Below are 24,775 nucleotides of genomic sequence, written 5' to 3'. Positions count from 1 at the left end.
TGAGTCATCAACACTGTCTTGCTCCCTTCCCAGGTTCCTGACCTTTACGTGCAGGTCCCACTGGAGCAGACTGCGGGGCATCTCACGATCTCCCTTAGGGTAAGATCATTTACACTGTGCCCCCCAACTATGAACTGAGTGTTCCTTAGCCTCTCACCACTAAACTTATCTGTGCATGATAAATGATTGTGTGCTCTACTAAGCAGGCACAGCTTATTGTCAATGCAAGAATTTTTCTAACCTATTGGTTTGGGTTTTTCAAATACGAGTATGTCTTTTCAGTGTGTGGCCTGTGAGTTTGACAAACAGACAAACCTTCACTATGTTTTGTTATGTATTTTTCTCTAGGTCACTCATACTGAGCAGGATTCTCTTGCCTGCCCCTTTATGACCTCATGGCATAAGGTTGTATGACCAATTTTAAACCTTTATATCATTTATATTATTTTCACTGTGTAGTACGTCCCACTTAGGTCCTGATGAAATGCCGCGTAGGCATGAAACATGTTGACCATACCAGGGGGTTGTAGATATCTTGCCCAACATTACCAGTAGCAACTATCTCCCCTCCCACTATTTTAACCAAGGGCGCCAGCCACTCTAATAAATTTCACTGTGGACTGACCCACCTTTTTTAGTTTCACCACATCTCTCACGACTACACCCCTTTCTTCCCCGCACACCCGCATGCACCATATGGCAGGGATTAAAGATCTCCGTTAAAGAGCCCCCTTGTGGGTGCCCGCTGAACATTGCAGCGCCAGTTCAGCGAGGAGCAAACCCATATGATGAAGCATGACACCTAGCTTGCTAGGTGTGTGAGGGTTTTAGTCCCAACTAGGGGATTCCCCTCTTTGGCTTTCCTTTTTGTTTCTCTGTACACACTGCATATCGACATACTCTACCCTTTCTCTCTACCCGATCTGGGGAACTTTGTACATTACTTTGTGGCTAATCTATCGGACACGTACACTGGACCCCTTAAAACATTGTCCTTCTTGGTTCCCCTTTGTTGTTACATGTCAGTGTAGAGGCCAGCAGCCCTTAATGTCCTTGCATGTGTGCACTGCTGAGTGCCTGCGGTCATTTTATAAATGCAGCCCTGCATTGCAGCACTGTTTTTAAAAGTAAATTAACTGTAAACTCAACTTTGGTGGTGGGGCATCTAAAAAGAGATAATCAACATTATTCTTACATATTAGGTAGCCCAGGGTCTCCTCTAGGTGTCCCTGGGGTGGGGGATCATATAACTTTAAGCAGGATCCTTATAGAATATGATTATATGCCCTGGGGATAGAGAACTTGCACATTTCACTTCCCCTATTGTAGTTTAGAGCCTCCCAAAATTGACTTTGGTGCAATGAGCATTGAGGAGTGGGGATCCACACTATTTCTGCATATTCAGGAACCCGGTGGTCTCCCTTGGTGTTCCAGGGGTGGGGGTCATGTAACTATAAGTAGAGCATTTATAAAATATGTTTTATAGGTCCTGGTGATGGAGAAATTGCACATTTCAGTTTCCCCTCGTATATGTCTAGCCCCATAGGATAACATTGCAATAGTTTATGAACCCATAAATATTGCTGGGAATTGAATAAATATAATTCAAAGACTGAAAAGAATAGTATCCATAAATCCAACAATATGCTATTGTTGAATTCATCCTAAATTGTGCAGAAAATAAGTTATACGTCTTTCTTGTCTGTAAGCCGATATTCAGCCTTCCTGCAATATTCTCTGATTGGTAAGACTTAACAGAGTTAACAGGATTTGCCAACCTGCTTTGATGAAGTGATCAGTGGCTCCCCAGGGGAGAGGCTATCTGCTGGAGAGAGCTCTGCTACATAGGAATGCCAGTGCAAGGGGGAAGGGTCATTAGGCATGAGGCTTCAAAGGTGAAAGAGGACAGGCAGGGAATGTCAGGTCTGCCTTACCCTCATCCCCTCTGACCCAGCCAGATGGGAGACTTAAGGAATCAATCTGTATATGTTAGGGGTGGAGAGCTATGGAAATGAGCCTTACTGAGAGTTGGTTTATTTAGCTCTTCATGCCCTCCTGAGATTTCAACCATGATACATTTTGGAGCAATACTGCTTTTTGGGACAACATTATGCCCCACTTTGGAGGAAGTGGTCATACTCTTGGATGTTGCCTTGCACCTCATTGGACTGAGTAGCCTCCTCCTTGACCCCAGCAAATGCTGAATAACAATTTGATAGATGCAGACCCTCTCAGAAGCTGCTGCTTGAAACTAAGAGAAGGTGAAGGATTACCATGCTGGAAACCTGATTTCCACCACTAGGACCTGCATTCTGACTGACTGTGCCATCTGCACTAAATGGAAACTACAGCCCTGAAGATGTACCTTGCTTATAAAAGACTAAAGAGTGGACTTCCTGCAAGCTACTGGTTAATAGAAGTCTCCTGCATCATCACCTCCAAGAGTCCACTGCCTGGAGTGCGTCCAGTGGACTTTTAGGGTTTTCATCAGGTGCATTGTGACAATTGTGGTTCCAAACTTTCAAGGGCCATCTTGGAGCTTCCAGATCCTTGGATTGTGTTTTGGACCCTATGGACCCTCAAGAGGAAGTTCAGAAAAGAAGTTTTGAGAAATTTGGACAAACTTTGCAAAAAAGCTCAATAAGGTGATGGAGTTAACCACAAGACCTTGGCCGACCCTTTTTAACCATGACCGAGCCCTGATTCTAGATTCATTCCGCTGAAGAGTTCCGGGGGTCTGACTTCTGCAGTTTGACCGGGAGGCCCGTGAAAGTAAAGCCGACCACCCCTCACCGAATCCAGACTGGTGAAGAACATTGAGGAACACCAGCAGAAAAAGCTCTAGAAATGTTTCTAAGTTAGAAGGTAAACTTTTGACCGGGCCTACAGCTCAGTGTATTTTCACAGGGCTCCATCGTGGTCATCCTGAAAGTTTGACTTTGTCCCAGTCAAGAGTGACCAGATGTCCTAGAGTGGCGCTATGGTTTTCTAAGCACTAGAAAGTGTTTATGCTTTACAAAAAAAACATATCTCCGGTTCCCCACATTTGATTTTTGTTGTTTTGGCATCATTTTAAGGATAAAAATATGGGTCGGGATTCAGTTATCAAAAATATGACCAGTTAGCAAAAATATGCATTAACATGTACAATAAAAGTAAGATTGCGTAATGCTCCTAAGCAATTTGCCAACATTATGTTTTCCTACAGGGGACCTTTCCCTTCTGCTGGGCAAAGCATATGTATTTTAACATGGAGTAATTATGATTTAACGTTTTATTTTACAGGCAGTTCAGGCTTTAAACGGGCATCAAGGTATGAGTCCAGAAGAGTTCACTGACATGGTGTTTCAGAAGATAGATGTGAATAATGACGGTAACCTTTTCGACATTCATTATTTTCCTCTCTAATACGTGTGTATTTTTTGGCCCGCTGATTTGGGAAAATGGTGCATTTATCCAGTTTAAACCTGATTTCCATTACACAACGGGAGGTATTGAACGAATCCCGAAGTACAGGAGTTAATGAATCCCCTTCCAAGGGTTTTAATTTAAAACAAGAAGTTGAGTTTCTGGGCTATATTTTTATGTTGCAATTGGAATGTAGTCTCATCACTTTTATTCATTTTCCATGTTATAAATAACTTTAAAAACCATCTGTAAGAGCAGCCTAAATCAGCTTTTTTTTTTTTTTTATAATAAAGTGCTTTGCCATAGTTTTATGTGTAACAGAGTGTACATCCTACTCACTGGAAATAGCTAGATTTCTCGAAAGGACTTCTAGCCAGAACATGTGAATCAATCCAGTTCTTCAAATTTGAACAGTAGTCCTGTAAGCATTATTTTGTTGAATTGCAATCATGTGCCTGTGGTAATAGTGTATGAGACACAGAATATGCCCAGGCAGAATATATGTGATAATGCATCATGATTTCTTCTACTTTTGTTCTATAACATGTTTGTCACTCAATCGCCAGATTAGCAAGTTAAAGTAGTTTTAGCAATGACCTGTTCAAAAATGTGTATAAAACATACTTACATTATTTACCTTAACAGCTGTATTTATTAAGTATGTCACTCCTAAATGCCCACAGCTAGAGGTGGATTGCTGTTTTATAGGCTCTGCGTAAGACAGAAGTCACAATTTACTTTTTGGCCTGCATTGAGCATTTGTGTTCATGGTGCTTTATGCGCATAAGCGCCCTTGGTTGGGAACTTTCCAGAACTACATTTCCCCCAGAGACTGACTCATTTTTGAGTCATGGTCAAAGACAACATGGTACAAGGGTGCCAGCTACGCAAACAGGATTGCTTTTGTGCAGGAAAGGACACTTTCCCTTACAAAAACAATCCTCTGAGACATTTTCCTCTTTTATGTGTGCTGCAGAATACAGACACAACTCAATGATAAATCTGCCCCTTAGTCTTCATTGGAGCATCCTGCCAGCCTAAGCACTCTCCAATAACTGCCCCACAAACTGAGAGTAATTTTACATGTCTTTATTCCACTACGCGTAAGTCTGAAATCTACATTCTAAGCCTCCCTTCAACACATCCCTCCAACTCTTAGGTCATAGGCCTATGGTGTAAAAGTGGGAACCAAAAAGGTTCAAAAATTCTTATATTATATGACACTAGATCTCCTGTTTTGTTAAATAAAAATGATAACCTTAAAAATAGATTTATAAAGAAATAAATTAACAAGAATATGAATAAATACATGACTAAATTTATAGCTACACAAGCAAGTACAATTCATTTAAGAGCTGTGGCACCTGAATCACATGTCCCGATCTGGTCACTAGAAACCAGGTACTGGCAGTCGAAGTGTCAGTGATCTGCACAGGTGAGGTGGAATTATCAGCAGACACAGAGTCATTAACAAGCTGTCTTAACCCAGTCTCTACATTGATATTAGGGGTGGGCAGAAAACTCTGCTCTGCCAGCGTAGTGGATAAAGCGGTACAAAAGGGAGTGGTGAAGGTGTGGGGTGTGGTGATGGACGAAGCATCTGAACCAATCAAACACTCACACCCTGTCAACAAGCTTCCTAGCTTCCTAGCTTCCAAGCTTCCTAGGACCGGTTTCTGGCATTACAACCGTCTTCAGCCAGGCTTGCTTGAATCCAGTGGCAAAGTGAGCAAGGGACTCACGTCTGAGCATACCCTGACAACTTATGGCAAACAAAGCGGTACCAAAGGGGAAGATGATGGACGGAGCATCTGAACCAATCAAACACTCACACAGTCAACAGATCTGGGTTTAACCCATCACCGTTCTTTAGCCCACTCTGCCACCCCAGTTCAGACATGGCCGTATGCAAATCAGTCTGACCCTGTGACTCATGGGAACAGTCCAGCCCGAACTGCCGAGCCATGCCTTCCCTGACCGGAAACAAGCTTCCTAGGACCGGTTTCTGACTTTACAGCCATCTTCAGCCAGGCTTCCTTGAATCCAGTGGCAAAGTGAGCAAGGGACTCACGTCTGAGCATACTCTGCCAACTTATGGCGAACAAAGCGGTTCCCGGTCCCAGCTTATGAACCATAGCCAGGCCGGGGAGAGCCACCCCAGGACCCGGTGCCCCCATCCCCAGCGCCGACCCTCTGATGGCTTGCAGGACGGGGGCTGACGCACACAGGGGCCCACTGGACAGGCCTCAAGCCCCGGGCCCTGTCCCAGCTTCCGAACCCTAGCCAGGCCGGGGAGAGCCTACCCGAAACTCAGTGGACCCCTGTCCCCAGTGCCCGGACCCTCTGAAGGCTTGCAGGACGGTCAGCTTATGCACCCTGGGGCCCGGCAGATGGAGCTCAACCCTAGCCAGGCCGGGGAGAGCCTCCCCAGGACCTGGTGGACCCCCACCTCCGATGGCTTGCAGGACGGGGATCACGCTCCCCGGTGCATGCCGTATGGAGCTCAAGCCCCGGGCCCGGTCCTAGCTTCCGAACCCTAGCCAGGCCATGGAGAGCCTCCCCCGGACCCAGTGGACCCCCGTCCCCAGTGCCCGGAGCCTCTGATGGCCTGCAGGATGGGGGATCATGCACACCGGGGCCCACCGGACTGAGCTCAAGCCCCAGGCCCGGTCCCAGTTTCCAAACCCTAGCCAGGCTGGGGAGAGCCTCCCCGCTACCCAGTGGACCCCCATACCCAGTGCCAGGACCCATAGACAATTGACCAGCCCAGTAGGGGTGTCCCGGCATACCCTGCCCCTAGTAATCCGGAGGAAGGCTACCCCTCTTTCTGGGAACTCTCGCTTACCGAGTGACGGAGGGGACCCAGGGCGCAGAGGCGCCCGACCTCCTAAAGCCCTCACTGGGATCGGGGAGGTGAATGGCCCCTCATCGGGACTTCCAGGTAAGCTCGGCCATCTGGTCACCCCATAGGAAAGCATTGCGGGTGATCAGATGGCCGAGGGGATATGAGCGACCAGATGGCCAAGGGGATCTGGGCAACCAGTTGGCCGCGGGGGTCTGAGTGACCAGATGGCCGAGGTGATCTGAGTGACCAGATGGCCGAGGGGATCTGAGCGACCAGATGGCCGGGTATGAAAGGGAAGCCATCTGGTCACTCTGTGCCCCAATGAAAGAGAGAGTGGGAGCCAGGGCATGGGGGACCGGAGGCCCAGGGCCCCAGCAGGGCCCCAGCCATGGAGGCTGCAAGGGGGACCTGATGGGCCATTTGACGGGGGCCCGCCGGCACCTTGACAAGAAGAAGAGGCCTGCATGGGACCAACGGACCCCTGTCCTGGCCCTTGGTGGAGCAGCAGCCCGGGGGACTGGGCCCAGGCCCGGAGCACCCGACCCGGGCCAGTTGGGCCCCTGGACCCAGCTGGGGCTCCCAGGCCCAGCGGTGCAGGAGAAGCCTCCCCAGGCCCACCAGACACCATCCCGGGCGCCTTGCCACGCAGCAGGACCAATGACAGATCCCGGGATGGGGAGGCCACCCTCCCCGGGGCCCTCAGGGGATGCTGCCGGAGTTCCTGAACTCAGACAAGCAAGAAGAGGCTCCTCAGGCACAACAGAACCCCATCCCAGGCCTTTGGCAGAGCGGCAGGCTAGGGGATGGGCCCAGGGCCGGAGCACCCGACCCGGGGCCTGGCAGGGCCCCTGGACCAAGTCAGGGCTCCCGCGCCCAGAGGTGCAGGGTAAGCCTCCCCTGGCCTGCGAGACACCATCCCGGGCACCCTGCCACACGGCAGGACCAAAGACGAAGCCCGGGGTGGGGAAGCCACCCTCCCTGGGGCCCTAGATGGAGCTCCTGAACCCAGCCAATCAAGGGGAGTCTCCCCGGGCACAAAGGAACCCCATCCTGGGCTCCCAGGCCCAGTGGCACAGTGCCATCGGACACCATCCTGGGTACCCTGTCACACAGCAGGACTGAGGACAGAGCCCGGATGGGGAGGCCACCCTCCCCGGGGCCCTCAGGGGCCTGGGCCGGAGCTCCTGAACTCAGCCAAGCAAGGTGAGGCTCCCCGGGGACAACGGAACATCGTCCCAGGACTGCCCGGGAGCCATGGAGCCCATCCCGGGCACTTTGCTACACCGTGGGCTGGAGCCCCCCAGACAGAGGAGAGGCTTTGTCCCAGCATAGCCCATCTGGTCACCGGCAGAGAACCGCCAGCCCAGGAGGGGTGTCTCGGCATACCCTGCCCTTAGTAATCAGGAGGAAGGCTACCCCGCTTTCTGGGAACCCGCGCGTACCTAGTGACGGAGGGGACCCAGGGCACGGAGGCGCCCCACCTCCTAGAGCCCTTGCTGGGATCGGGGAGGCGAATAGACCCTCATCGGGACTTCCAGGGAAGCCCGGCCATCTGGTGGCTCCTTTGGAAATCACAGCATGGGTAAAGGTGCGACCAGATGGCCGGGACCGAAATAGCCCCAATCTGCCTGCCCTGAGCCTTTGCGGGAGGTCTCCTGCCTGCCCTAGCAGGGCTCGGGGGCTGCAGGGCTTGTGGGCTGCAGGTCTCCGGGGCTGCAGGGCTCAGGGGTGCTCCGAAACCCCTTGCTGGGTCTCAGGTATGGGGAGGCTCGCAAGCGCTCCTGAGGCACAGCCGCCCGGCGGGTCTGCCCGGGACACATGGAGCCTTACAGGTCTACGGTGCTCTGCACCAGGGACCCTTGTCCCCGGCAGATGGTCCGTTGGCAGGCCGCATGACGGGGGCTCCCAAACCCAGGCCCCTGGCCCGGTCCCTGCTTTCCAACCCAGCCAGGCCACGGAGATTGGGGAGCCTGCCCAGGCACGAGGGACCCCTGTTCCGGGCACACAGACCCTCAGGACATGCCCTCGTTTTCCACACATTTTTTCCAAAATTCTGCGTAGTGTGCGTAGTGGCACTATGCAAACTACGCCCAGCCCTAATTGATATCTATGTTTGGTGAGTGATGAACCACATGTGGAAAATTAGAGGTTTTCTCCTAAGGGGCTTCCCAGGACGCTGAGCAGTCACCATGTGTCCTCTCTCGTAATAATGATAGTAAAAGCGAGAAGAGTTGGCCTAACAGCTAGGGCGGTCTACCTCAAATCTGGGGAACCGGGTTTGAGTCTCGGCAATGATGCTAAACATTCTGTGTTTATGGGCGAATCACTTAATTTCCCTGTGCCTAACAAAAAAAGTATTGTGTCCTCATGTAACACAACTGGTGCTATGTATAGCGCTCTGATACCCGATACCTTCGGGTCAAGTTCACACCATATAAAACTCCATAAATGAAAAAATAAATAAAATAAAAGGTTCAACCTTAAAAGGAGTATCAGATATCCTTTTCCTGTATTGTCTAACAAGCACAAGATCTCCTGTGGTAAAAGTAATGTTCTTTGCATGACATTATCGGTGAGCATATTTTTTCATCTATTGTTTGCGACCAAAGTCTGTAGTGTGAATTTCTTCCTCATTCTTAAATCTGATATTGGTCCATTGGGGAACTTGATTGTCATGGCTCTTCCAAACATGTGAGTTTTAGGGTTTTCCCCTGTCATTGAGTCGGGTGTCAAAATAGTAAGCTTGAAGAGTAGTGTTTAAAACAGATTTGTGCTAGAAATTCTCCAATGCAGTAGGTTGTACACCTTCAGGGTGCTCATGAACTAGTCTACTAGGCCATTAGCCTAGGGCCAAAGAGGAGTGTATTTTTATGCTCTTTATTGAGTGTATTTAGAAAGTCTTTAAATTCTCGACTATTATAAGGTGGGCCATTGTCAGACTTTAATACTGAAGGTTCACCCAATGTCACAAATATGCCATCTAAGTTTTCAACAACCTTTTTTATGTAGTAGATGAAAGGTCTTCCACCATTGGAAAATGGGAGTATTCATCAACAATGACTAGAAGATGATGTCCATTTTCAGGAGGACCAAAGAAATCAATAGTAATTATCTCCCAAACACGATGTTGCAATTTTGACAAGTTCAAAGGTTGTTGATTAACTTGACATGAAATACAGTTGCATATATGACGAGTCTTTGATTTGTTTTCTACCCTTTCATCGAGATACAGAACTCAGACTCGGTCACAGAGAGCTCTTCTGGTGGCAACTATTCCTTGATGTCCATCAATTTGAGTACCTCATAGAATGGGACCTTCTTGAGTCGGTGAAAATTCATCCCTTACATTTTGAACTTCAAATACTCACTGGAATGAGTAAAAGGTCTGGAGTGCTGGTTCCACGATTGAGGACCAATAATGTCTTTTAATGTTAACATGCCATTATCGTGGCTTGTGGCAGTGACAATTTTTTCTGAAGACATGGCATCTGGTGTGCACTATTTCACAATGAAATTGATGTAGACCTCCTATGTCTTAGATGGGGTAACATGACATTGTAATGGCACGCTTCAAAATCAATCAGCTGGAATCTGATCTGTCCCTGGATGATGAAGAATCGTATAGTTCTATTGTGTGGCAGCTTTGATGGTGGGCCGATTCATCTGGGGATAACTCAGCATGAACAAACCCTGACCCTACTTCTGGGGCCGCTTCTCAGCACATTGTGGCAGGACAATTCATTAATGGTTTTGGTAAGAATATCACCTTGTATTCTACTAGTTCATGTGCTATATGGCCCTTAGGGACATTGTCGACATTGCTAAGTTAGCATGAGCTTTGCTGCCATGATGCTGCATTTGACCACGTTACTACATGACTTTATTTTTGCAAGACTCTGTTTATGCCATTCACATAAGAACTCTCTGATTTTCACCTTCTCTGCTGAGTTCCTGGAGTTTTGTCTGAACATGTTGTGCAAGGTCGATAAACAATGCCACTTGTTGTTCTTTTCTGGTCAGTCCCTAGCACCTGTACATAACATGCTAAACACAGCTGCAATGCTGGAGATTCGTGTTTTGATATTACGGGGATGCATGTTGTTTTAACAGACACATGTAGAGAGCCTTTCCATGGAGAAGAGCTATGCTGTTCCTATGATGTAAACCTTACATCCAGGCTTATGGATATGGAGTCTGCTGTCAAAGCCCAGAGATCTTCTTTTATATAAACAAACTTCTTCCAGGCGAGGGGAGGGTGGTTAGGCGTTATAGTCCTTTACCCGCTGTCTTTATATAATGACTTCCCCCTTTGTACTCTATGGAATTATAACAATGCTAATTGTTCTGAGTTTATGCATGTTGCTGCTCGTGGTGGCTTGTATATTGTATTGTAGAGTATGATAGTTAAAATAAACATTTTGAACTATTACAATGACTCTGGCAATTTTTATTGTGGACATGCACGAGTGAGCGATCGAGCAAAAGGGTAGGTCTTGCTGTCGTGATTCCTGAGAGAGTTGGGAGTGTTGTGTTCTGGGTTGTCTAATCATTTGTAGCTTCGTGATTTTTGGAGGAGAACAAATGAGACACTATAGCTAGTCGGTTTTGGGATTGTGGGTACTAAGGTGATAGGCTGATACACCCCTATACACGAGGTCCTGTTTTTCCTGCCCATAGTTCTGAGTAGGTGCAGACTCCCTGCAACAAATGAAAGCAAATAATGTAATGATTTTTAGTGAGCTTTGTACTTAAATGTTTCTTCACAGCCACATGGTTAATCTCTGCCTCGTAGCACATGAATTTCAATTTTGATTTGTACTGAAGTATTGCTTTGTGCTGCTTTTGTTACCTGATTGCATCCGCCTTTATCATTCTTACTCCATTTAGCTTATGGTATTAATTTGCGTAATGGTGGAGTACTTTTTATGTGTGGCTATTTCATTCAGTTACTGGCCACAGACATGTAGGCTTTCACTATGGATTTCTTTATCTTCAAGCGTTTTATTCAGACTTGTGTTGCACTGAGACTACACTTGTGCCAGCATTGATTCTGCACTTCGATTGCAGCACACTTGAGCAGTGTGCTAGACCATGGCAAACTCTCTGGAAGAGCACTTTCTGTGTACAGACTTCGTATCCCCTATCATGCCGTCAGTTGTAGAGTCTTGCCAGCCTACGCATTTGCCAATAACTACGCCACACACAGAGAGTTATTTTACACATCTTTATTCTGCTGCCGGCAAGTCAGACCTTTATATTCTAAGCCTGCCTTTAACTCATCCCCTTAACACTTATGTTACAGTCCTAGGGTGTGCAGTGGGAACCAACCCCGTTTCAGTGTTCTTTTATTACAAGACCTTAACGAGTTGCCAGTAGTGGGAAACATAACATATTGTGCACTATAAGTCCTGAAAAATATCACAAAAAGCAACAGCACTTGACATTTGAATCTGATTGCATAATTGTCCCCGATGACGTCACAGAATGTAATATTGAATGTGAGAAAAACAGCAGTATGAGTATGATCAATTAACTAAGTGCCACAATGTTATAAGGAAACGTCTTGCTCAGAGCTTACATGAGAGATAATCAGAGGATTTAGAAAATAATTTAAGGGCTGTTGTGACCCTGCTTTGCCATATTTTTTCTGGACCCTGACACATTGTATGGGTTTACCTCAGGGGTGCAGGCTCTGCCTAGGATGAACATGTGAGGGATGAACTTTACGGTCTTGGAGCACATTCTTAGGCATTTATTTCTGTACCACATGCAGGTAAAAGCAGTCACATTGTCAGGGGCTTTTTTCCGCTCTTGCCAAATGATATATGTCCCCAAATCTCCTGATAAAAATGGTACCTCACTTGTATGGGTAGGCCTAGTGCCCGTCACAGTAAATGTCCTAAAACATTACATTTTTCCACTGAAAATTGACCCTTTTTTTAAATGTAGCTAGCTGTGGATTTTGAGCCCTAGCTTAGTCGGTCCTGGGGAAACCTATCAATCCAGGACAGTTTAAAAAAACAACACCTAGGGGAATCCAGGATGGGGCGATATGCATGGCTTGCACCAGGCTTTGTTACCCAGAATCCCTTGCAACCTTTGACTAAAATAATCAATTTTCCTCAGTTTTCTGTGGTTGAAAGTCCTGGAGTCTGTGGGAAACCAAACGCTTCCTTCCACCCAGCATTTCTTCAAGTCTCCCAATAAAAATGGTTCCTAATTGTGTGGATAGGCATAGTGTCCACAACAGGAAATGGCCCAAAATGTAACATGGACATATCACATGTTTAAATTGAGAACGACCCATTTGTTTTGCAGTGTGCCTAGCTTTGGATTTTTGGCCCTAGCTCAGGTGGCACCAAGGGGAACATAGCCAACCTGTACATTTTTGAAAACTAGACACTGGGTTGAATCCAGGAAGGGTTGACTTGTATGGCACTCATCGGGTTATGTTGCTCAAAATCGTTTGCAACCCTCAAACTTTGACTAAAAAGAAACATTTTCCTCATATTTCTGTGTTGGAATGTTCTGGTATCTGAGGGGAGCTACAAAATTCCTTCCACCCAGCATTCCCCCAAGTCTTCCAATACAAATGGTACCTCACTTGTGTGGGTAGGTCTCGTTCCCTGGGCAAGAAACAGCCCAAAACATAACATGGATACATCACATTTTTCCATTGAAAACTGACCTTTTTTTTTACAATGCGCCTAGCTCTGGATTTTAGACCCTAGCTTATCTGGATCCTATGGAAACCTAGTAAACATGTGAAAATTTGATAACTAGACACCTAGGGGAATACATAATAGGGTGACTTACATGGCTTTTATCAGGTGTGTTTTCCGTAAACCCTTGCAAACCTCAAACTGTGACAAAAAACACATTTTCATCATGTTTATGTGGTGGAAAGTTCTGGAATTTGTGGGGACCCACAAATTTCTTTCCAACCAGCACTCCCCCAAGTCTCAATGATATAAATGGTACCTCACTTGTGTGGGTGGACCTGCTGTCGGTGAATGGAAGCAGCCCAAAACGCAACATGGACACATCCACATCACATTTTCCACTGAAAACGGACCCTTTTTTGCAATGCGCCTAGCTGTAGATTTTGGACCCTAGTTTAGCCAGCACTTAGGGAAAGCCTAACAAACGTCTAATTTTTAAAAAATTAGACACCTAGAGGAATTCAGGATGGGATAACTTGTGTGACTCTCACCAGGTTGTGTTACCAAAAAAATCAATAGAATTCAATCTCCGAAAGAACACACACTCACAAATGAAACCTGTACCAGTGTGTGGAATCACTTAAATCAATACAGTTTTGCACAAAAAGGTCCACTACACTAACTACAATTCTATCTTGCGCACAAAGATCCCTATCTCAATTTGGGCCATCAACAATGTCTCATGACAAACACCACTAAACCTCAACAGACAAATGCAACACAGTGTTTTCTGCAACTTTTTATGACTTATGTCTTAGCTCTTGTCGGACCTAATAAACACTTCAACAACTCAATACCACATTCACACAACCCTCACAACATCTCCGCCAGACATCATACAATCGATACTTCACTGCAGCTAAACGTAATCCTCACACACCCCACAAATCCTCATTCCTCTGCAACTTCGACATACACCACTGGAAAACTATCTATCCTCTGCTTCTTGACTCCGGACTCTGAACTAGGGCAACTTAGATATGGTCTAGACTATTCTAAGTTTGGTTCTGTCTCCCTCTACTTCACCAGTAAACCCAACGACTTTGCTATTCTACCAAATGAGCAAGATTGGGCCAACTTTAACATTTATCCTCAACCAGGTCGTCTTTGGTGCTGCATGAGAGGTAAGACGGAGAACTCAATCACAATTAATATTTTCAATACAGATTGACCAATTTTGTCACTCAATATTCCAGTTCACAACTGAATATGAGATTAGTAATATTTCATTATAACTGCAAACATAGATTTACATAAACCTGTCCTAGCATAATGGTATAGAAAATAGGAACAAATAAAACATGTCAAAATCTCCTCCCATAATTTACCCTTTACAACAGAAAGAGCATGACTAGTTCAATTATAATCGTCTAAGCAATAATGAAAAAGAACTGGGAATTTAAATGCATCAGTTGATTTTTAAAAGTAAGCATTAGTTAGTCCTATCTTTCCATATGCTACCTTAACTGGACCACCTCCACTAAAAGCATCAGAGATTTGGAAATATAAGAGAAAGGCGCCAACTGTCCGAGTCTTGCATAAAAGGCACTTTAAGCATGGGTCATGTAGCATAAAACCGTACAGAGCAAAAGCATTGGTCTGCTCCCTGTGAAGTACTAAAATGTCTCTCCGCCTCACTAAGTTATAGCATAAGTTATTAGTCGCATTCAGGGTAGACATTGCCCCATGACTTTCTGCAGTACTTTTCCACGATTCTGGCCAAATTGGATACTTGCACCACCTTTCCCACACCGAGAAGTTGCAACTTCATTCATCCTTGGTCATTCTTTTCCTCCATGAGAACCTACATCCTTGCTCATTACCATGTTCCTCGCTGCCAAACTTTGTATTCTTATACCTTGCTATGTAATGAAAACACAACCCTTCTATACTAACTAATGAAGTTTTGTCCACACCGCCAGTGAGAAAAAATGCAAACAAAAACATTCCACTTGAAGGTTAAAAACAAATCAAATGTTAACCACAATGTGAATTTGCACTGAAATTATAAACGGGTCTCAAAATTAAGTCAACTTAACAGTGTACTGGGTTACAAATATTTGCACAATTGTGAATGTATAACAAATTAAGTTTCCTAACTCATTAGTAAAGCAAAAAGTCAGTAAGAAATATGAATTAAAATACACTCAAGAGAATATAATGTCATGTAACATGTGAACCTCTAAACATTAGTTGCACATACATGTTGTCTCATTAGCTTCATAATACATCATGTCAGGAACTTAGAATTTTCTTTATAATGTTAACGAATAAGTACTTTGAACTCCTCTATTGCTCACGTTACTTAAAGAAACAATTCATAATAATGTATCTTTTACACATGGAGCCCTTTAAATATACTCCATCTTCTTTTAATAATTTTAATCACACAGAATATTTTTGAGTGCTGACTACCCATAAATATGTCACACTCCTATAGTGTCTTAGGATGGAATCAAAATTACACTGCTCCACCACCCAGAGTATAAGAGTTGAGCACCCCGTCTCACTGTTCACCTCAAAGTAAAGTTTTAAGTGGGAACATAGGTTCACCCTGTTGTCCGGGTGTCTATGTTAGACATTAATTCACCACAGTTTAGTTTAGGTCTATGAGAATTAAATGATGGTGCTATTTAGGAGGATGGATGTGAACATTAGGTGGAAAGCCAATGACCTAGTAAAAAGAAAATAATAAATCTTGATCTGGTACTATGAAAAAAGGAGTCAAAAGTATAATACCTCACATAGTGATATGCCAGACGCCAAGGCTCTATCAAGTCAAGGTCAGAGAGTATGTCCTGCAGGGCGTATCTCTCATATAGTTTTACTGCAGTGGATCTGTTCAGGGGGGATCAAGCAGGCAGTTCCAGACTCCTCCTGTGAGGTCTTTGGTTTTCCCAGAGGGGTGGAGAAGTTCAGCTAGCATGGTAAAGAAGTCGCTTTTGGGGGCAACAGGTGTATAGATGGACCCTATAATCAACATTTCATATTGAGTTTTGAGTTTTCCAAAAACATACCTGCCTCAGTCATCTCTCCAAGTTCATATGTTTTGCACAACAAGAGATTTATGAAGTAAAATTATTACTTCTAATTTTCTGTTGGGCTGGGAGTGTCTGTTTACATAGTAGTACATTGTACCCTATTGGCATGGAGCATGGTACCCACCCAGGACCTTTTCAGTTTCTCATGTTCTGCAGCAATCAGATGAGTCTCATAGAGGAAGGATGTCTGAAATGGGTGATTAGGAAAATAACACTTTATTCTACTTTATGAAGTGAGTCAGGCCATTAAAGTAAAGGGACACAATTCCATGGAATCTGAAAGTAGAGGAGTGTTTGACTAGAATCTTCAAAAGAGCGATCGCAAATGTGAAAAGCAGTAAAAAGGGTATTACTGTGTCCCAATGGAGTATGGGTGGAGTGTTGGGGAGTGATATAGCCCAGGGTTGGTATTTCAGTACGGGATTGGCGGAAGTGTGGGTGCAAACAGTAACACAACTGGTAAAGAGATGAGCTAGGTGCACTAACCACTAACCCTGGGTCCGACCCTCAGAATACATGTGTGATGAACTTGGCCTTGTGTGTAGTACATAAGGTCAGAAAAAATGCAATGAAAGGAAATTGCACTCAAGCATAGCAGCATGTGAGTCTATACTTGTTTATCATACCGGCCGTCACATCTTGTAAGAATGGGGTGGCCAGTAGGAGGAAAAATGTGATGAAGGAAAGAAAACATCAATTAAGAATACCACCCTCTCATGTAACTGCAAACCGTAATCAAGGAGGCCTTCAAAAAAGCACTCAGCAAGTAAGACAACAAAGTGACGCAACATGCCTGTCTGCAACATACACATTTACGAAGAATCAATGAACTGTGCCTCAGGAGGTAGGAGGCCCCACTACTAAAAATATAATTAGAGACAAATAGGAGGCCACATTTAAAGACTGTTCCACAATTGACTACATCTTTTTATGCAGCCTTCTTACTCAGAAAATAGTTAATTTTGAAGTAAATTAAATCACACAAAACTAGAGATCCAAAATTGCTGCAGGTTGAACTAAATACTAGCATCATACAGAGGGAACAAGCGACTGTAGTATCCCATTCAACAGGGATTGAAGAACACACATTAGTTAGAAGGTTAAAATTGAACAAGCATCAGGTCCCGTTATATAACGCATGGAAAGAAAAACAAGAGTGTAAAGGGAAGCATCCGTGAAACCAACCTATTGTGGATAACTGGACGAGGTGGATTTGTTCAACAACTACAAAGTCAGCCCACATGGAACGATGATGCACACCTCACAACTTAGACATAACAACATAAAACTAAGCACAATAATATGTAACCTGAAGAGGGCTAAAAGAGCACATAGGATTGCAGGATCCCGAGAAACAAGGGAAAAGTGTAAAGATCTATCTAAAAAGCTCAGACATCTGCTATGTTCTCTTAAAAAAAAAAAAATAGAGAAAGACTGGATAACGATACACGAGCTCTGAAAACCTCACAAACAACATCAGCTTTGGCAATTTATAGCCAGTCTGGGGAAAGGTAAAGTAGACAGACATAACTCCATACACGCGGATGCATGGCTGAGACACTTCTCTATCATTTATATTAAAAAGGAAGGCTGCATTGACCTTGAAAGCTCTGGGATTCTACCCTTGGCTAGCGCAAATATAGATGAAGAGGTCTTAGTAGAATTAATGGGCAAAGAACAAGACTGTACCGCTGTCAAAAAAGTAATAAAACAGATAAGAAAAACAGGCCACCCGGGCCCAATGGTCTTCCAGGAGCTATCTCTAGAGAAGATCCAGTATATTGAGGAAAAATCTTATTCAATCTATTTATTGAATGTCGATTGAAAGCAAAGGTGCCCGATTCATGGCGAGAGTCATTTTTACACACAATTTTCAAGAGAGGAGGCAACACAGAGCCAAAAATTATAGACTAATCGCCCTCTTGGATACTAAAGGAAAAGCCTAAGCCAGCACCTTATTGAATTAATTAAATAGATGGATTAAAGAGATCAAAATCCTCACCAGACTGGATTTCATAAAGGCTGCTCCACAATTGACAACATCGTGGTCATGTCGTATTTAAGCCCGCAAGCAAACATTAAAAATAATAAACCAGTCTTTGCATGCGTAAACTACTCAGCTGCCTTTGATGGGGTGCCTCGACACAAGCTTTGGGCCAAATTGAGTAACTGGCATATCCCAGCAGGTCTTCTCAAAGTCAAAGCTAGTAGACAACACCACATCGTGGATTAAAACAGGGATGTGTATTTGCCCCCACATTGTTTAACTTATACACCGCTGATCTGGGATAGAAGGTTCACAATGCCAGTCTTGTAACTCCGAAAATTGGAAACAAACTTCAAATATTACACTATGCAGATGATTTAGTAGTAATGGACCACATGAAAATCGTGCTACAAAGAGGCCTAGATGTCCTCAATAATTACAACTAAAGAAATGAACTCATAATAAATGCTCAAAAAACGAAAGTAGTAATGTTTGGTCATTTACCCAAAAAAGCACTATTGAAATGGTATGTGGACAAATAAATCATCTCTACTGCAAAATCCTACAATTACCTTGGGTGCTGGCTAAGTGAAATGGGTAAAGCTACATCTGCATAAAATGAAGGCCAAACCACAGTCAACAACCTATTCCTTATGTAAATTACATGAGCTAATGCAAAGTCCAATGACAGCTCCTATCAGAAAAGTATTACACACAAAAATCAGGGCAACTGCAGGGTATGCCCAGCAGGCATTCCCAGGTAAGATGGAATCAATGTTAGACAAAGCATAATGCCAGGCCTATAAACGCATTGTCAAATTGCCTAAATACACCCGCGACAGCCTACTTCATTTGGAATTTGGACTAAAGCCACAAAATAAAGAATGTTTGGGAATGCATGCAAAATACTACTATCAAGTACTTACAGCCCCAGCCGGAAGCTTAAAGAGCATGCTGAAGCCGATCTACGGGGGGTCAATTAACCTGTGGCAATGTTACATGGAGGAAGCAGTGGAAAAGTTGGGTTTAGCAATTGAAAATTGGGACCAAGGAATGATAAACTATTTGGCCATTAGAAATTCAATTAATAAACAATGCTAACAACTGTCACATAAAAATTACCTAGCAGACTATGTAACAGGAAGAGGTCCACCAGGGCTGATAACATCATATGCAGGGCATAAAGTCCAGCCCTACCTTAGCCAAGCAATGGGAAGGAAAGCACTAAAAAACATTTTACGGGCCAGATTACTGCCCCTCCCAATTAAAGAATTAAACCCAGGGTGGAAGTACCTCGAACACAAAATCATATTTTTTTTTTAAATATATTTTATTTCCCTCCCCCCCTTTTTCTCAATATACACATTGTATTACATATCATACATTTGTACATTTGTACATTTTCCAAACAACTTTACATCCATAATTTACATCGTCTGGTTTGAGATTTAAAAAATACAAAATAAAATAAGGCACAAATTAAAAAAAAAAAAAGGGAAAAAAAGGGAATTTTAATAAAACCTATATTTCCTATTATGTTGCATTATCCTGCAGTACCATACTCTCTTTCCATTTCGCTATTGGTTCCCAGATTTTTAACCCTAGCCTTCTTCCCCTTTTCCCCTTACGTGCATATATTGCTTTCTCAAGATTGTAGCTAGCTAATAAGTTTGCCAGCCATATTTGCATTCCCGGGGGTATCTTATCTAACCATGCTCTTGCTATTGTCAGTCTCAGGACTGCGGTAGCCATAAACATAAATTCCTTGTAATCAGGTCCGTCCTGATTGTCTCTCCCCAACAGAATCCTCATAGGTGACAATTTTATTCGTACACCAAGTGTATTACCAAGAAAATCTTCTACATTTTTAATCAAGGTATACAGCTGGGGGCAGGTAGCAAACATATGAATTATATCTGCATCCCCTGCATTACATCGGGGGCAGGTGGTGCCAGTGGAGCCTCCCCACTTAGCTATTCTGGCAGGGGTGTGATACAATGAAAATAGAGTCTTATAGTGCTGCGATTGCAGGGGACCCGAACACAAGATATTACAATCCATGTCCAAGGATTCTTGAAAGCTTCCAGGCCCCCCCCCAGTTTTTCAACCCACTTTTTACTAACTTTTTCCATATCATCTATCTTCCCTTTTGCTAGACATGCATAGAAGGATCTAATTGTACAGTCCCCTCCTAGTTTTACTTTCTCCAGTACTTCATTACTGTTAAACCCCACACTACCACCCTGCTTACGGCATAGAAAACTCCTTACCTGCAGGTATTTAAAAAAGTCCTTTCTCCCAATACCATACTTGAGGGTGAGGTCTATAAACTGGACTATCCCCTCCTCGTCCATTAGATCTCCAATCTGTGTTATCCCTTTTTGAGCCCATCTTGCCATTGTCGAATCAGCAAATACTTCTGCAGGGAAAGATTTATTTTTATAAAGCCTAACATATCTATTATATCTTCCCAGTCCCATTTTTTTTAAAAAGGCATTCCAAATCCTATATGCAGCCACTACAGTCTTGAATCTGGTCCTTTTGTGGTATCCAAACTCAACTCTGTTGAAGAAATTATTTTCTGCCTCTGCCCCCAATACTATAGAGTAGACTTCCGTGGACATGGTCGTAACCCCTGCATCGAGTCCCCCACCCCCGATTAGCCCCTGCATATACTGTAGTGCTGCAGCCATTTGATATAACCTAAAATCAGGGGCCCCCCATCCCCCTCTTTCTCTTGGGAGAGTCATATACCTGTAGGCCCGCCTAGTTTTCCCATGCGCCCAGATAAACCTATTCAGTGCCCTCTCTAGCAAGTTAAACCACTTAACTTCAAAAACCAAAGGGATAGAACGAAAGAAATATAAAAATTTGGGCAAGATCAACATTTTATTCACGTTAGTACACCCCATAAGAGAGAGATGTAAATTATTCATCCTCTCCAGGTCTCTCTTAAACTTATCGATCAGAGGAGTCAAATTCATTTCTACAATCTTATCCAGGTCCGCCATTAATGAAACCCCTAAATACACTGCTGAGTTAACCACCCTATTATCATCACATATAGTATACCTATTTTTTATAATCTGCGTTTTTAATCTATTTAGACTATATCCCGATATCTGTCCGAACACCTGGGCCTCTGCCTCGACCTCCTTTATAGCTAGACTGGGGTTCGGGGTTAGTATAGCTACATCGTCTGCGTAAGCTAAGGTCTTCACCGTACAGCTGTTTACCCTCATTGGTGGTATCTCTTGATTAGCTTCGAGTCGTCGCAATAGCGGTTCAAGATATAGCGCAAAAAGGAGGGGAGAGGAGGGACATCCCTGCTTAGTCCCCCTAGCAATTTTAACTGTGTCTGACAGTCCTCCATTCACTCTAATTCTCGCTGTTGGGATGCTATAAAGTACCTGTATAGCTTTTATAAAAGGTTCCCCCATCCCACACCACCTCATGACCTGCCAAAGGTAATCCCAGGAGACCCTGTCGAACGCCTTCTCCACGTCTAGGAAAAGTGCTGCGACAGGATCCCCTAGTATACCTGCAGAGTCGAACATAGTAACAACGGTCCTGACGTGCTGCGTTGTCCCTTTTCCAGGAATGAATCCATGCTGTATGGAGGTTACCAGCTGCTCGATGATCCCTGCCAGTCTATTTGCTAGGATTTTAGAATATATTTTTATATCAGAGTTCATTAATGTGATTGGTCTGTAGGACCCTGGTACTTCTGGCGGCTTCCCCTTTTTCAAAATTACAATTATATCAGCCCCTCCCCATGATTCCGGACTGGATTCCCCTAATTGCGCTTGTTGCATAATTAGGAGCATATCTGCCAAAAGCATGTTTTTAAATATTTGATAAATTTCCAGCGGGATTTGGTCTGGCCCTGCTGCTTTACCTGCTGGTAAACTACCGAGGGCCTCATTAAGTTCTTCCAATTGTAAGGGTCCATCTAGTATCTCCCTATCTTCTTCAGGCATTATCGGTGGAGAGATATTTCTTAAATATTTTTCAACCTCTAATAAGCTCACTGGATCCTCTGGGGTATACAAATCTGCATAGAACTTTCTAAACACTTCCCTTATTAGATTAGGGTCCATAACCATGTTCCCCTGTGCCTCCCTAATTTCTTTTATTCCCGCTGCAGCCGCTCTCTGCCTAGTTTTAATTGCCAGCACTCGCCCCACCTTCTCGCTAAGTTCATACGTCTTTTCCTTCTTTGTCAGGAAATTGTCTGCAGCTTGCCTAGCCAACCCTTCCACTGCGTCAGCTTTTAGAGCTCTAATTTTAAGCAGGTATTCTTCTAAAGGTAGATTTTGTACTATGGCCCTACTTAGATTACCTTCCTCTCTTAATAGTCTCTGCCCAACCTGCTCTCTCTTATCTCTTTCTCACTTTTGTCTTCCCAAAACAAAGCTAATTGTTTCTCCCCGTACTCCCGCCTTGAAAGTGTCCCAGACCACTCCTGGAGCTGCTGTCCCCCTGTTAATGTCCAAAAAACATTTGATCCAGGCTGTCATGTGCTCCCTATATACAGGATCCTTTAACAGGCCTCTCTCGAAAGTCCACTGTGATGGTGTTCTTGGTGTTTGGCTAATTTTAAAAGTGAGAATCACCGGACTGTGGTCTGAGATCACCCTAGGTAGCTTCGCCACTTGAGACCCAGGGAGTAAAGAATTAGATATCAGAAAGTAATCAAGCCTAACCATTACTTTATGTGGGGCGGAGAAGAAGGTGCTTCCATCTAAATGGGGATGTAACTTTACCCATGGATCCACCAGGGCATTGTGTGTGACCATAGCAGCTAATGCCCTATATACCTTCCTCTTCCTACCCTGGTATATCGCACCTGGACGTGTAAATGAGCTCCCTAGATCATGAATGTTAAAATCCCCACAACATACTATGGGCTCAGGCCATTGGGCTAGCTCTATGTCAAGGAACTGAAATACATCTGGATCGTCTTCCGTAGATCCATAAATTGTAACAAGAGTTAGTTTCTGACCCCTAAAACATACTTCCAGAATAACCCATCTACCCCATTGATCTTCCTTCTTCTTCCCTACAACCACATCCCTTTGCCTACCCAAGACTGCTACCCCTCTGGTCCTAGTCCCCTGTTTAGTACTTGCCAACACCTTAAACCCTAGTTGCTCCAAAAGATATGTCTTGCTCGATTCTATATGAGTCTCTTGCAGGCATATCAAGTCCAGTCGCATAGTTTTTAGGTACGCTGCAACTCTCATCCTCTTACTCATCTCATTGAGACCACAAACATTAATTGATGCTATCCTGCACGCCATATCGCTAGTATTGGTAAATGCGACCAATGATGAACATTATTTACCATCATCAAACCAGTTTGTGTACATCCAGTGTTTCCTAAATAGGTAACAATGTGCCAAATCTTATAGTGTAACAGAAAAAAATTGTTGCTGTTCCCCCCCCTGCAGCCACCCCCTCCCTCTCCTCCCCTGCATTGCCCCCCCCACCCCCCTTCCCTTTACAGGCAAATAGGTCAGCAGACCTATGTATGCCCGCCTTGTGTTGTCATCCCTCTCCCGCTAAATGCATTAACTATGCTGTGCTGCCCTTTTACCCCTAACCCCTTTGTCCGTATTCAGGTGACACTATTATGTGTGCAGATACCCATGTCTCCTACCCCCCCTTCTGCTTCCTCATTTCCTCCAAGAAAAGCTCGGCTTTAATTTCAGAAGTGAACATCCAAATTTTCCCCCTCACAACCACTTTAAGCCTAGCAGGGTACAGTAAATATGCTTCCAAGCCTAAGGTTTGAAAGGGAGCAATCATCTGCCTTAACTTCCATCTCCTCTCTACAGTTAAATGACAGAAATCAGGCCTGGCAAAGAAAGTGTTGCCTTCAAAAGTCCTCCTACTGTCTGGCCTTGCCTTACTCATAATCTCTTCCCTGAGCAAGAAGTTCCCAACGTACACTAATATTGCCGTGGGGGGTTTTGCTGGCCGTCCCTCCCTGCTCCTCCTGTGGCCCGGGCTTTCTTCATTGTAAATGGGAACCTGTGCGCCCTCTGTATTTCTATTTCCCACTGCCACTGGGATTCTGGAAAGGCCCCCCTGAAGAGATTCATCACAAATTGTCTGACCTCCTGTCCTTCTGACCCTTCTGCCACACCCAGCAGTCTGACGTTGTTCCTCCTCTGTCTATTTTCAAAATCCTCCATCTTCCAATGCATATCCTCAGCCATTGTTTCCTGCTCTGTCTTAAATGATTGCCAGCTCCCAACATCATCTTCAAGTCTGCCGGTGCGCTCCTCGACCTCTGTTACACGATCCACAAGTTCATCATATAGTTTATTAACCTTCCTTAAGCTGCTCTGAATTTTCTTTGAGGCCTGTCTCGCTCTGCGGCTTTCTGCCCTTGCTTCACTTTGCATCTGTTTAAGGGTGGTAAACAGAGTATGAAAGGGATCCCGTTGGGGAGGGGTAGAGCCAGCTACCGCTCCCTCAGCAGTATTGCCGGGATTATCATCCTCCTGGTATACTTGCGAGGTTGCAGAATAATCCCACAATAGCCGCTTCTCTAAATGTCTAGGTGAGTTAGGTTTCTGTCTCCCTAATTTTGCATGTCTTTTCTTCATTGTGGATTCTTTCCCCGATGTACTGATGCCTGACTCAGTGCCTTCCTGATCATCCTGGTCATCCTCCTCTGTATTGGACTCTGATGAAAGTGCTGACCCCGAGTCTTCATTTACTGAATAGAATTCTCCTTCCCCTTCTAGAGAGGTACACTCCC

General features: G+C 44.5%; 1 protein-coding gene across 1 annotated transcript in view; it reads left to right on the top strand.

The window, feature by feature from the left end:
• GUCA1C (guanylate cyclase activator 1C) overlaps window positions 1-24,775 on the top strand; it is a 485,830-nt gene that overhangs the window by 341,495 nt on the left and 119,560 nt on the right. The window contains exon 3 of the mRNA XM_078656103.1: window positions 3,286-3,373. Coding sequence (XP_078512229.1) covers window positions 3,286-3,373 — 88 coding nt within the window. The remainder of the gene's footprint in view (window positions 1-3,285; window positions 3,374-24,775) is intronic.

Source organism: Lissotriton helveticus, chromosome 8, assembly GCF_964261635.1.
Source record: "Lissotriton helveticus chromosome 8, aLisHel1.1, whole genome shotgun sequence".
NCBI classification, from domain to species: domain Eukaryota; kingdom Metazoa; phylum Chordata; class Amphibia; order Caudata; family Salamandridae; genus Lissotriton; species Lissotriton helveticus.
The sequence above is the reverse complement of the archived record's forward strand: the minus strand, read 5'-3'. Positions and strand labels throughout refer to the sequence as shown.